The sequence below is a fragment of the Schistocerca cancellata genome, chromosome 1 (genome assembly GCF_023864275.1).
Source record: "Schistocerca cancellata isolate TAMUIC-IGC-003103 chromosome 1, iqSchCanc2.1, whole genome shotgun sequence".
Lineage (NCBI taxonomy): Eukaryota > Metazoa > Arthropoda > Insecta > Orthoptera > Acrididae > Schistocerca > Schistocerca cancellata.
The window spans coordinates 670,471,938-670,484,003 of NC_064626.1; the positions used below are offsets into that span (position 1 = coordinate 670,471,938).

At 38.2% G+C, this 12,066-nt stretch overlaps 1 protein-coding gene and 1 non-coding gene across 2 annotated transcripts; both read left to right on the forward strand.

Annotated features, from left to right (window-relative positions):
- Nucleotides 1-360: 360 nt before the first annotated feature.
- Nucleotides 361-435, forward strand: Trnal-caa (transfer RNA leucine (anticodon CAA)). Its single transcript has one exon. It is a non-coding gene; the product is annotated as a tRNA-Leu (tRNA).
- Nucleotides 436-8,792: 8,357 nt separating this feature from the next.
- Nucleotides 8,793-10,340, forward strand: LOC126092675 (uncharacterized). Its single transcript, XM_049908434.1, has 2 exons — nucleotides 8,793-8,880; nucleotides 9,862-10,340. The coding sequence occupies exons 1-2, from the start codon at nucleotides 8,793-8,795 to the stop codon at nucleotides 10,338-10,340; spliced, it is 567 nt and encodes a 188-aa protein (XP_049764391.1).
- The last annotated feature ends 1,726 nt before the right edge of the window (nucleotides 10,341-12,066 follow it).

The following is a 12,066-nucleotide window of genomic DNA, read 5'->3' on the forward strand; positions in this document are numbered from 1 at the left end:
ATTAACACTCACGCCGTTCTTCTTTTACACTGTTCAACACTGCCCTTGTTGGCGCTTACATTTATCCCACCAGTCTGAGTATCTCTTGAATCTCACTTTGTTACATTTTTTTCACTTGCTAAAATTCGGGCCCTGTTCCTTGTTCATCAACGAACTCTTAGAATGAGATTTTCACTCCGCTGCAGAGTGAAAATCTCATTCTGGAAACATCCCCCAGGCTGTGGCTAAGCCATGTCTCCGCAATATCCTTTCTTTCAGGAGTGCTAGTTCTGCAAGGTTCGCAGGAGAGCTTCTGTAAAGTTTGGAAGGTAGGAGACGAGATACTGGCAGAAGTAAAGCTGTGAGACCAGGCGTGAGTCGTGCTTCGGTAGCTCAGTTGGTAGAGCACTTGCCCGCAAAAGGCAAAGGTCCCGAGTTCGAGTCTCGGTCGGGCACACAGTTTTAATCTGCCAGGAAGTTTCAACGAACTCTTATGTTTACTCACAAAATATGTGACTGCCACTGGAAAACCACTTTCTGATTTGAGAAACGCATACTTTCTTTCTTCATCTGCGTTCTCCATGTCCTGAGCTACCCAAACGCGACTCACGCCCCGTCCTCACAGCTTTAATTCTGTCAGTATCTCGTCTCCTACCTTCCAAACTTCACAGACGCTCTTCTGCGAACCTTGCAGAACTAGCGCTTCTGGAAGAAAGGTCCCAAGTTCCAGTCTCGGTCCGGCACACAGTTTTAATCTGCCAGGAAATTTCTCATATGCGCACACTCCACTGCAGAGTCAAAATCTCATTCTGGAAATCCTCCATTTCAGTTAGACGATGCACATCTCTGATTTTCCCCTCGTTAAATACTACTCCCTCAAAAGGTCATTTTCAGCGTCCCTTTTTTTCTTCCTTATTTATAGGATACATTATAATTTTAGAACAACCATCAATCTCGTAATCCATTCCTAAATTCACCTTATGTATCTCCAACTCATCTGCAGGATTTAAATCACCCTGAAAACCCTAGTCTCATCATCCTTGTATGCATGTAATATACTATTCTCTTCCTCCGAATTAACGATATCAGTAGCTGCAATATTCTCACAATGAAACTAAGCAACTTATTTCTGAAAAACACTACAACCTTTATAACAATTAACACCATCAATATCCACCGATAACTCATAAGCTTTTTTACTTAAAAGATCCATTGCATTCGTTGATACATTACACAATTCACCACCAATAACTCTTTCAGCCTCCATCAATAGATCGTATACATTGTCGCTACTACATCACACCGTTCACTTGATTTGCTCCAAATTTGGAACAATCTGTGCAACATTTTCCCTCCTTTCAGGTTTCTCCAACACTTTGCATTTTGACCCCTACCTAACGCATTACTTTCAAATTCATACTTACACATTCACTCATAGTTTATGCTTTCATCAAAAGCCATGGGTTCACTTCCATCAACAGAAATAAATGCAGAAACTCCTTCCTCCGAGATATCTAAATCAGTAGCTTCAACTTCAGCCTCTAAAACATCACCTTTGTTTCCCTTTAACAACAATCATCCACTTCCGCCGATAGATAACAAAATTCATCACCAGCTGATGAGACTATTGTTATGACGCCTTCACAAAAACCTTCGCATACATCCGACGATACACCGCAAAATTCGTCTTCAGCTGACGAGACTACAGCTTCGCCGCCTTTACAGATAGCTTCACCTGCTTCCTCTGACACAAAGTTTCTACAAGTATACTATTTTCACCTACACTACAGTTGCTACGGACTAGTGCCTGTTTAGAAATCGTCATGCATTCAGATCCATCTCGGCCTCTCTTCTGATCACAGAATTTTCCCTCATATTCATTCCAAAATTCACTTCTCTTCCGCAAAATAAATTCTCGAGCCTCATGTCGTTATTATCAACCTTCTTTTACAATATTTCTTGCTCTATCTTTATGATTACTATGCTTAAAATTGTTCCTCACTTTATTTTTATTTCTTATAACCTCCATCTCCAACGTTTGTGTCTTCTTTTCCGAATTTTCGAAACCCATAGCATTTTTAAGATAACTTGTCCTTTTCATTGCCAGTTTATTTCGCCACCTCCTCATCTGAGATACAGCGATCTCTAGTTTCCCCACATCGTATTTTGGCATTGCATTTTGTGAAGCCCCTGCCCTTCAGTGTTTCACTCCTGGTCTCATGTCCATTATGAAAGTTCCCATTTCCATTTCACTTGTGAAAATTATTATTACGGTGATAACTATTTAGGTGATATTACAATTCCCGTTCTGTTACACATTTCACTGTCTACTTGTAAGAGCTACTTGATTAAAGAATTTGTTGCTAGCACACTCAAGCAGATGTAATTTCGACGGATTGCTCACGCGCTGCGATTTGTAATCTATAAGAGAATCTCAGACCAAAGAGCAGTGTTGACTGCAGTAAGAACAGCGTCAATAGGAGTAAGTAGTTGTTAATAGTCGTGTGTATCGAGTTGGCTGGGCCGATCATGGGGAGCGATGGTGGAGCCTGAGCGTTGTAGTATAAGGTAAAAGCAGCCTCGCGCATATGTAGTATTGTTATATCAAGTCCCATGTAAATGTTTTAAAAAATCTCTTAATAATAATCTTTCTCATAAAAAGTAACTTTTGACAATCATTCATTTCAATTTAAAGAATTTACTAATTTCTGCAATCCATGGTCATCCTGATGATTGTAAAGAAAAATCAGTTGTTTCTTTTTGTACATGACAAATCTATCGGCCATCATTGTACTGGGCTGTGCCACAAAATTTCTTATAGGAGCAGATATATATGCGTTATCCGGCAACTTCATTGAGGTAAGAGTTTTCAATAAATTCAGTATGATCTTTCAGGACCATGACGCAGCACTGCTGACGTCCAAAATTTACCAGTTTGAATTCACAGTCAATTATTGAAAGGTTATACGTGAGCCACAATTTTATTGAGAAATTAGTCACATTATTATTGGTAGGTTACGGAATAATAAACTGTGGCTAGGTTACACTAAATGTCAATGCTATACAGATTTTCACTGTTGGGTAGTTACCCTAAATGTGAATATTATTTATATTGTTTTATTGTGGGGAGGTTACACTTGGCGACAACCGGCCAGGATCGTATTTTTTGTGAATTTCTGAGAAGTAGTCAGTTATATATCAGCTCTTATTTACTTAATGTTAGTTTTCATCTGCCACAATGCACTTATTAATTTGTCACTCTTTGCTTCACAGATCATCGGCAATTTATTGCTCTTTATTGTTATTGTATTTGTTCCATTTTTGCTTTGTCTTTGTTTGATTTTGTGCTTAACTTTGACTTGTGAAAATGCCGCGAAAAACTGCTAACAGCACATCGCGATGCGCAATGAGTGAGAAAGCCAACTCGAATTATTTGACCGATAATACTAGCGACACTCAGTATCATAATGATAATCCTCTAATTACAGATAATCAGTGCGTACCGACCACCAGTAATGATTTTATTTCAAATGATGAACACACAAATTCAATTATGTCCACACTAAATTTATCGACAATTGATGACACGGCACGTTCCGCTACAATGAACGCTGACCAGTTGGACATACCTCATTAGCAAAATTTACGTAGTGAACAAATAAATGTTTCTAACGAAGGTGAACCATGTAGTCAATATGTCAGATTTATTTGATTCCGATGTAGTGACCAACAGTGCACATCCGATTGGCAAACCTTTTTGTGAATCAGACAATGACCAAATGGTTACACAAAACGTGACACATGCAGATACACCATCACACAGCACAGAGAATACAACAGCTAATTTTGGCATGGATCGAGTTATGGCATTATTGCTACAACTTAATGAAAATCTCAAACAACAACTTAATGAAAATCTCAAACAACTTAATGAAAACCTCAAACAGTCTAATGAAAAACAAGACAACAACTTCAAACAACTTACTGAACATCTTTAACAGTTTAATGAAAAACCCGACAACCTTAATGAACAGAACAAACAACTTAGTGAACAGATTACAGCCATTGCCGTACAATGTCATGATACTAAAGAACAATTATGTGAGGAAATCAAGGCTTTTGCTAGGAATAGTAGTGAGGAAATTAGATCCGTTGCACAGGAATTACGTAATACACATGCAGACACAACAAAATTACTTGGAGATGAAATCAGTGCAGCCACTAGACAACATTCAGAAAACGCAGCACAGTTACGCGACGAGTTTAAATTATTATCAGCAGAACTTTCACGAACACTGGATGCGAAAGTCGACAAGAAATTGGAACAACAGAACAGCCAAATTGACGAACGTTTTAATTACCACTTACAAAACAGTGAAACGTGTTACCGTAAATTCATATAGGAACAGAACAAAGTAAAGAAACAAGTCATGGAAACAATTACTGCACAGAGACAGGAAGATAAGCGTTAATTGTTTACGAAAGCATAAACATTCGTAGACAACAACATTGCTACAGTATCAGACGAAATCAAACAGTTGAAATCCGAAGTGCATGATGAAATCTCCGATCTTAAAGCAAAAACAGACACACACACGGTAGACTTTCAGACATTGACCAACAGACTTGAACAATTAGAATTAATACAGGATCCTGATGTCATCAAAGCAGATGTTAAGAAATTGAACAAAACCACAGGTAAAAGGCAAAAACAAATTAATGCTTGTGACACTAAAAATATCGATCAGGTAAAAGCACTGACTGAAAAAATCGATGAATTGGCCAGTTGTATTGATGTTATCGAAAATAACAATGACACCAAATCAGACAATACGTCACCAATTTCGTTCAATCAAACACCTGAATTCCAAAACTTACAGCAGACAATCAGTGAGATAGGTTCGTCCAATAATACATTACCTAGAAAATTGCCATCTTTACAGCAAGAAGTGACAGAGATGAAAAATGTTTCAACCCCTAACACGAAACAGCATACGCCACATTCCGAACATTTGTCACACTCACACAACCAGTGTAATTTAGGTAATCTACAGAGAGCACGTGACTTCGATTCGAAACAGACACAGACAAATAGATTCTTATTCAATCATGAATCTGCTCAGACATTAAGAGACGATAATTTTGATTACAAGCACTTTCTGTCTGTTAGGAAATTTAAGGTATTTAAAAATTACAGAACACAGATTCACCCCTTGGATTGGATACAACAATTTAGCTTTGCTTTTCCACCAACTTGGCCCGTAACACACAAACTTGAATTTATTTGCAGTTTTTTGGCAGGCGAACCGACAACTCGTATGAGACCGATCGCGGGGCAATGCTACTCGATAGAAGAATTTCAGAATGCTTTTCTGTCAGTGTATTGGTCGAAGACGACACAGCATGGAAAAAAGGATCAATTAATTAGCTTACAGAATTATGAGAACACAAACTTTCCCACTGTCACGCAATTTTTTGAACACATGGTCCAACAAAACCAATACTTAATTGAGCCATACAGTGAATCAGCACTTATCCTATTGTGTATTTCTAAATTACCACGATCGTTAAGAGTATCATTTTTAACAGGACAACAGAAAGAAAATATTTCGGCATTTAGATATCTGTTACAGCTTTTGGAAGTTCAGCAATCAGATCATTCTTTCATAAACAAAAATTTTTCACATGATAACCAAGGCCAACAAACATAAAGTAATTACGATCAGCCACGCTATTTCAATAGGAAAGGTGATAGACGCTCCAGGAATGACAACCACCAGAATTTTAATAACAGACAATATTTTAATTATCAGTATCGTCAAAATTATCAGCAACAGCAAACATATTTTGGCAACAATAGAGGGTTTTCCCCACAACAACAAAACCAGCCGGTTAGCGTACCTAACCAACAATGTAATGTGCAAGGTCAACCAAGCTTTAATGTTTCGCCGCCTACACGTATAGCGCCGGCTCCGACAAATAGTAACTCACAGCAACAAGGAAATTACTATGTACAGAAAACACATCACTTCAACTCGTAATGCAACGTGTCGTATAGTAATGATTATTATGACAGACGTAAAAATAATGAGCACACTTTTCAGCGCACGTATAATAACAGTAGGTTTTATCAGCAGCAGAATCATCCACAACCACAGATCATCATGAATAAACCAGACCGTCGATGTCATCCTGAACCTAATACGTCAGGACGAAATAACAGAACAGTACAAATAGTTAAAATGCCGCAGCATCCTCCCGCAAATAACAGTACATCAGAAAGAATTTGACTAGATACAGTACAGGTTGCATCTTCCAGCGAAGTAAGCAATACTTTTGACACACAGAATCTTGTTCACGAAAATGTTATTACTTTTGACGAAATCCGAGACACACTTTTACATGAAAAATCAGTAGTCAGAATTTGTCAATCTGAAACAAGCTTTGTTGAACGCACCACTTTTATCACACCTAGATCTTACCAGAAATTTTTCCATTGCCACCGACAGTTCTAACACCGCTTTAAGCGTACACATTTTTCAGGAAATTGAAGAATACGGTACTACAGTAATCAAAAACATCGCTTTTGCAAGTCGAATTCTGTCAACTGCTGAACGCAATTATTCTGTTACAGAACTTGAAACATTATATGTTGTATGGGCATTTACCAGATTTAGGCATTTTCTTTATGGAAGACATACTACCGTTTACACAGATCATAGAGCTATACAGTTTTTACTTTCCGCTAAATTTACACATGACAGGTTAAGCAGATGGAAACTTTATTTACAGGAATTTAATTTTACAATTGTTCATATTCCCGGTACACAAAATATTATAGCAGACGCACTATCCCGTTCTCTCAGCAACAATCAGCAAGACATCGCAACCAACTTCTGCCAAGCAAATTTTAGCGTCATTTATATTCAACAAGCTGCATTTGAAAATTTCATTTCGTCGTCATTACGAGACATAGCACAAGAGCAGAGCAAAGACGACGTGTGGAAAGAAATTAAACACCTTTGGCAATATAGGAATAAAGTTACCATTACAAACCATTATACTGAACGCAAGAACGTTCTGTTTCGCCGCTCTCACCCTGAGAGCAACAACTGGTTATTATGTATTCCTGACGAGCTTGTTAACAAATTAATTTGGTATACTCATTTAAGTTACGCACATTATGGAGCCAGAAAATGTTTTCTTATACTGAGACAAAACTGTTATTTTGCGGACATGGAGAAACGTATTCGATGAGTTTTAGGCTCGTTTCACACTGGGACACTTGTGACGGTCACCGGTGACGGTCACTGATAGAGATACATTCGTTTGAATTGGAGCATTCACACCAGGACACTGCACTGAGTCACCGAGTCACAGTGGCCCAGCAGTGACTCACCCTCGCCACATGTGACGGACACCGACACTGTGTTCGCTGCGGTCACCGCCAGACATGCATTAGCTTGTATTGGAGTGTTCACACTGGGACACCGATCACAGACACAGCAGTGCGGAGTTGCCAACAGACGGGCAGACGTTGCTGAGCCCAGTGGTTCTCCACACAGTGCAGCCATGAGTTTAGAGTTCATCAACACAGAAGATTTTACAAGTGAAGTGGAAAGTCGTCCCGTTATTTGGGATATGAAAAGCGATGACTACAGTAACAAAGTCATGAAAATGAAAGCGTGGCAAGAAATTATTACGAAGTTTGTGCCTGATTTCGATGAAAAGAGCATAGATGAAAGAAACAAAATTGATAAGTTATATTCTTTTTTCACTTTAATACCGTATTTTTCGGACCACAAGAATAGCGAAATATATTTTCTACCCCTGTACGAGGCTAGGAGGTTAATAACCTACAAGGATAATGCTATTCCTCACCCCTTTTCTTTTGCATTACCAATAGTAAGTGTACTGTTATGCATTCTCAATGTGAGAAGAATGGACAAAATGGGTGAGCGCAGAAACCATGTACTCACCCTTACAGGGCGAATGAAAGTAAAATAAAATAAATAGTTTTATTTCAACACTTTCATAACAAAATTAAGGGTACGTCTTTTTGTAGTCTAATAAGGCGCTCCGCCTTATGGTCCGAAAAATACAGTTAAAATATTATTCAAAATAACAATAATTTACGCATATGTTGTTACAATATTAATGAATTTTATTTATTTACCATAATACTATTGACTTACAAGTTTTTGACACCCGAATGAGAACAGTGCTCGTGCTTGGGTTCTGTTCAATTAGGTACACACAACTGTAATACAAAAAAGTGCATTGTAATTATAATTTTAATTGCAAGTTTTAATCAGTTCAGTGAACGCATCAGTATGGTTTGTTACAGTTAACATGGTAATAATTGAACACTGCACATTTCAAATACAATTCCAATGAACATTTAGGCCTAACGACATTAATGTTCACATAACATTTCTAGCACTTAGATTTTTTGCAGCTGCCATGGCACTTCGCCTTCAGGACTGATGAAGTAGTTTGCGAAATCTTCTCTGATACCGTTCGCAATATTTCCTCCATGGACCAAGCAAGGTGACATGTCCTGCAATCCCTGAATAGTTAACGTATCCTCAAACTGTATTCCATCACGATCATGCACAAAGTTATGGAGGAGGTAACATGTCTTCACAATAGACTCTGCCAAATCTAATTTAACATCCAGTGGTCGATAGAAAATGTGCCACTTGTTTGCAAGAATTCCAAAAGTACACTCGATGTACCTTCTAGCTCTGTACAGTCTATAGTTGAACACACGTTTTTTAATGTCTAAATACTTTCCACTATATGGGCGCAAAATGAATTCTGACAATCTGAAACCTTCATCTCCTACTAACATGAATGGCATAGGTCTTTCAAACGATAATGACAGTTGTTTTCATGCACGTAAATCCAGCGTACCATCTTGTAGTTTATTATTTAACACTGTATTACGAAACACAGTTGAGTCGGACGATTTCCCATATGCTCCAACCTCTATAAATAAGAATTTGTACGTCGAATCACAAACAGCTAACAACAGAATGGAAAAATAGTTCTTATAATTATAGTAGAGGCAGGGGAAAACAAAATGGATAAAAGAAGTTGAAGAGGACCTCAGACAAGCACACATAACAGTAAACGATGCAGAAAATAGAACTGAATTCAGGAACATCATCAAAAAACATAAATTTGACACCACAACACAGAAGAGACCAGGATGCAAATGGACAGCGGAGCGAAAGAAACAACACAGTGAACACATGAAGAAAATTTGGGCTCAGAAAAAACATAAACAATCATAATAAAGGAATTGAAGTTCAAACGCTCTCTTAAATGGGAATAATCGAAAATAATAATAATATAGTAGAGTGAATCACTGGAAGTGGGTTTTACAATTCTGATGTGCTTCCCGTCCACTGCACCCACACTAATGAGGAAAGTTGGCCCTCTTTCGAGAGGTCGGGAAAACATTTTGATTCATTTTACGCCATATGGCAGAGCAAACGTCTCGTATAATATACGAGATAGTTGATACTCCAATTCTGTACTGAAAATGTAAGTCCATCATGGATGATCCGGCCCCCAAGTACCTGTAAAAAAAAGATAAAGCATATGGAGCAAAACTACAAAATTATGCAGGTTACACACAAGCATACACACGCACGCACACGTAAACATTATAGATAACCAGCTGAAACACCCGGCAACTATAATTTTAATAAATGTTAATAATTGTACTATGCCTATAAATTTCGCGCAAGTGACAAAGTTTCATCGCAATCGGATGAACGGTACGGCTGCGCATAAAATACGAACAAAACCAAACAAACATTCATTTTTATATATTAGATATTACAATATTATGGTGGTTTTTGTTTGTTGCAGGGACAATCCTTCACAGGAAATGGAAGAGCTTAAGGGCCAGTTATACCAGAGAGTTATTAACGCAAAAAACAGAAAAGAGTGGTTCTGCATCAACTGGTAGGAAGAAGTATATCTACTTCGATCAGCTGCGATTCCTAACAACTGACTGTAAGAACACTACTTCTAGTATTGACAATGATGATGATGAAGACAGAAATGAGTTTGATGAAGGAAAAGATTTAGAGCAGGAGGCACGTGAAAAAACTGCTGAGCGACGGCAAAAAAGGCCACGTGAAAAGAAGAGTCTTGAAGAAGAAGATATCCTATATAACATTTTGAAGGAAAAGTACGCCAGAAAAGACAATTCATCACAGCAAGCTGACGAAGATAGCTTGTTTACGCAGTCTTTAGTACCTGAATTAAAAAAATTACCCAGTCATGCAAGATTGAAAGTGAAATCAGATTTGATGAATGTCATTATTAATGCCCAACAATATTAAAGCGCTTCTGCTTCCTCTTCGTCCGAAATAGGATTTGCGCCGGTACCAAATTACGCTACGGGGGATCCGCATCACGACCGTGCATATCATGGAACAGTTCAAGGCTACACTGGAGGACAGTCGAGGTTGTCCGATGAGTCACCAGCTGTGTGCTCGCCAGCGGCCTCCGAGTACAGTGACGAGTCCTTAATATACTTTTCAACAGCACAGGCAGAGAAACAATGAACTTAAAACTATCAGTGAAAGTTTTACAATATTTTGTAATGTATATTAATACCAGTTAAAATCTATAAAATGTGCTTTCAATAAAATAAAATAATACTACAGTACCTACCTTAATGTAAGAGCAAGTTTTTCCTCTGGTGGGATAGCCTTCCTTAGTATAGTGTCTTTTCCTGTGATTGCTTCTTTCACATTTTCTAGTAGTTCATCAAATGAAGTTTTTGACATTCGAAAATACTGAAAAAACTTCTTCTCAGATTGTCTCAGATCGTCATATTACACATACAATCCTTTCTCCAGCCGATCATGTAGTAGTGGATGTATGTGTAATGAACGTTTTGTCTTCATTCTTCTCCTCCTCCTCCGCCTCATTACAAGTACTAATAACAGTTCCTCCTCGCTCGAGTCCATTTCACCAACTAATCAGTTGGCAACAGCCGCAGTGTGGGACACCAGTGACCCAGGACTGTTCACCACAGTCACTGGTGACCGTCACCGGTGACCGTCACAAGTGTCCCAGTGTGAAACGAGCCTTAGTGTCATATAAAATCTGCCAGAAAGCTAAGTCAGACACGACTTCACATATTCCTCCGTTACATCCCATTGTACCTGTTAAATTGAGACACATGGCCGCTGTAGATATTTTGGTCCGATTCCCAGATCTAATAGGGGTTTTTGTTGCATCTTTGTTGCTGTTGCACTCACTTCGAAATTTGTTACCTTCACTCCATTACGCAAAGCTACTGCTAAATCTATTTGTAATGCATTTGTAAAAGATTTTTTATTTCATGTAGGAAATGTATGGAAAGTAATTTCCGACAATGGACCACAATTTCGACCTGCTATATGGACACGTATGTTGCGAGCAAGAAACATTTCTCCGATCTATATATCCATGTGCCACGCTTCTTCGAATCTTTCTGAACGACTAATGAAAGAAATTGGTTAACTACGTAGAATATACTGCCATAAAATACATATTGTTTGGGAAACACACATACTCTCATTCCAGGATGTGATTAACTCCATATCAAATGAATCTACTATGCTATCTCCGACTGTTATATTGAAAAATGTTGAACCACCTAACAAAATTAAAGAATTAGTATCCTTTCCTACATCTCGTCGACTACGCCACCATGAAATAACTGACATTGCGCTCAGCAACATCAAACGTGCCGCAGAGCGCCAGAGAAGACAGCAAAAACAGGTTTGTACACACCGTGACTTCCACATTGGACATAAGATGTTAGTACACACACACTATTTATCCAACAGAGGAAAATGTATGTGCAGTAAATTTGAGCTTCTATACGCAGGTCCATATAAAATTCGCAGCATTCCTCATCCCAATGTAGTACACGTCGAAACTTTGAGAACGAGAAAAAGCAAGGGCAATCACTATATTTCCAATATTAAACCCTTTATTGAATGAACATACTTTATGATTTATCACACTGTAATGCCATTACCTGATATTTGTATGACCACTTATGCAATTATA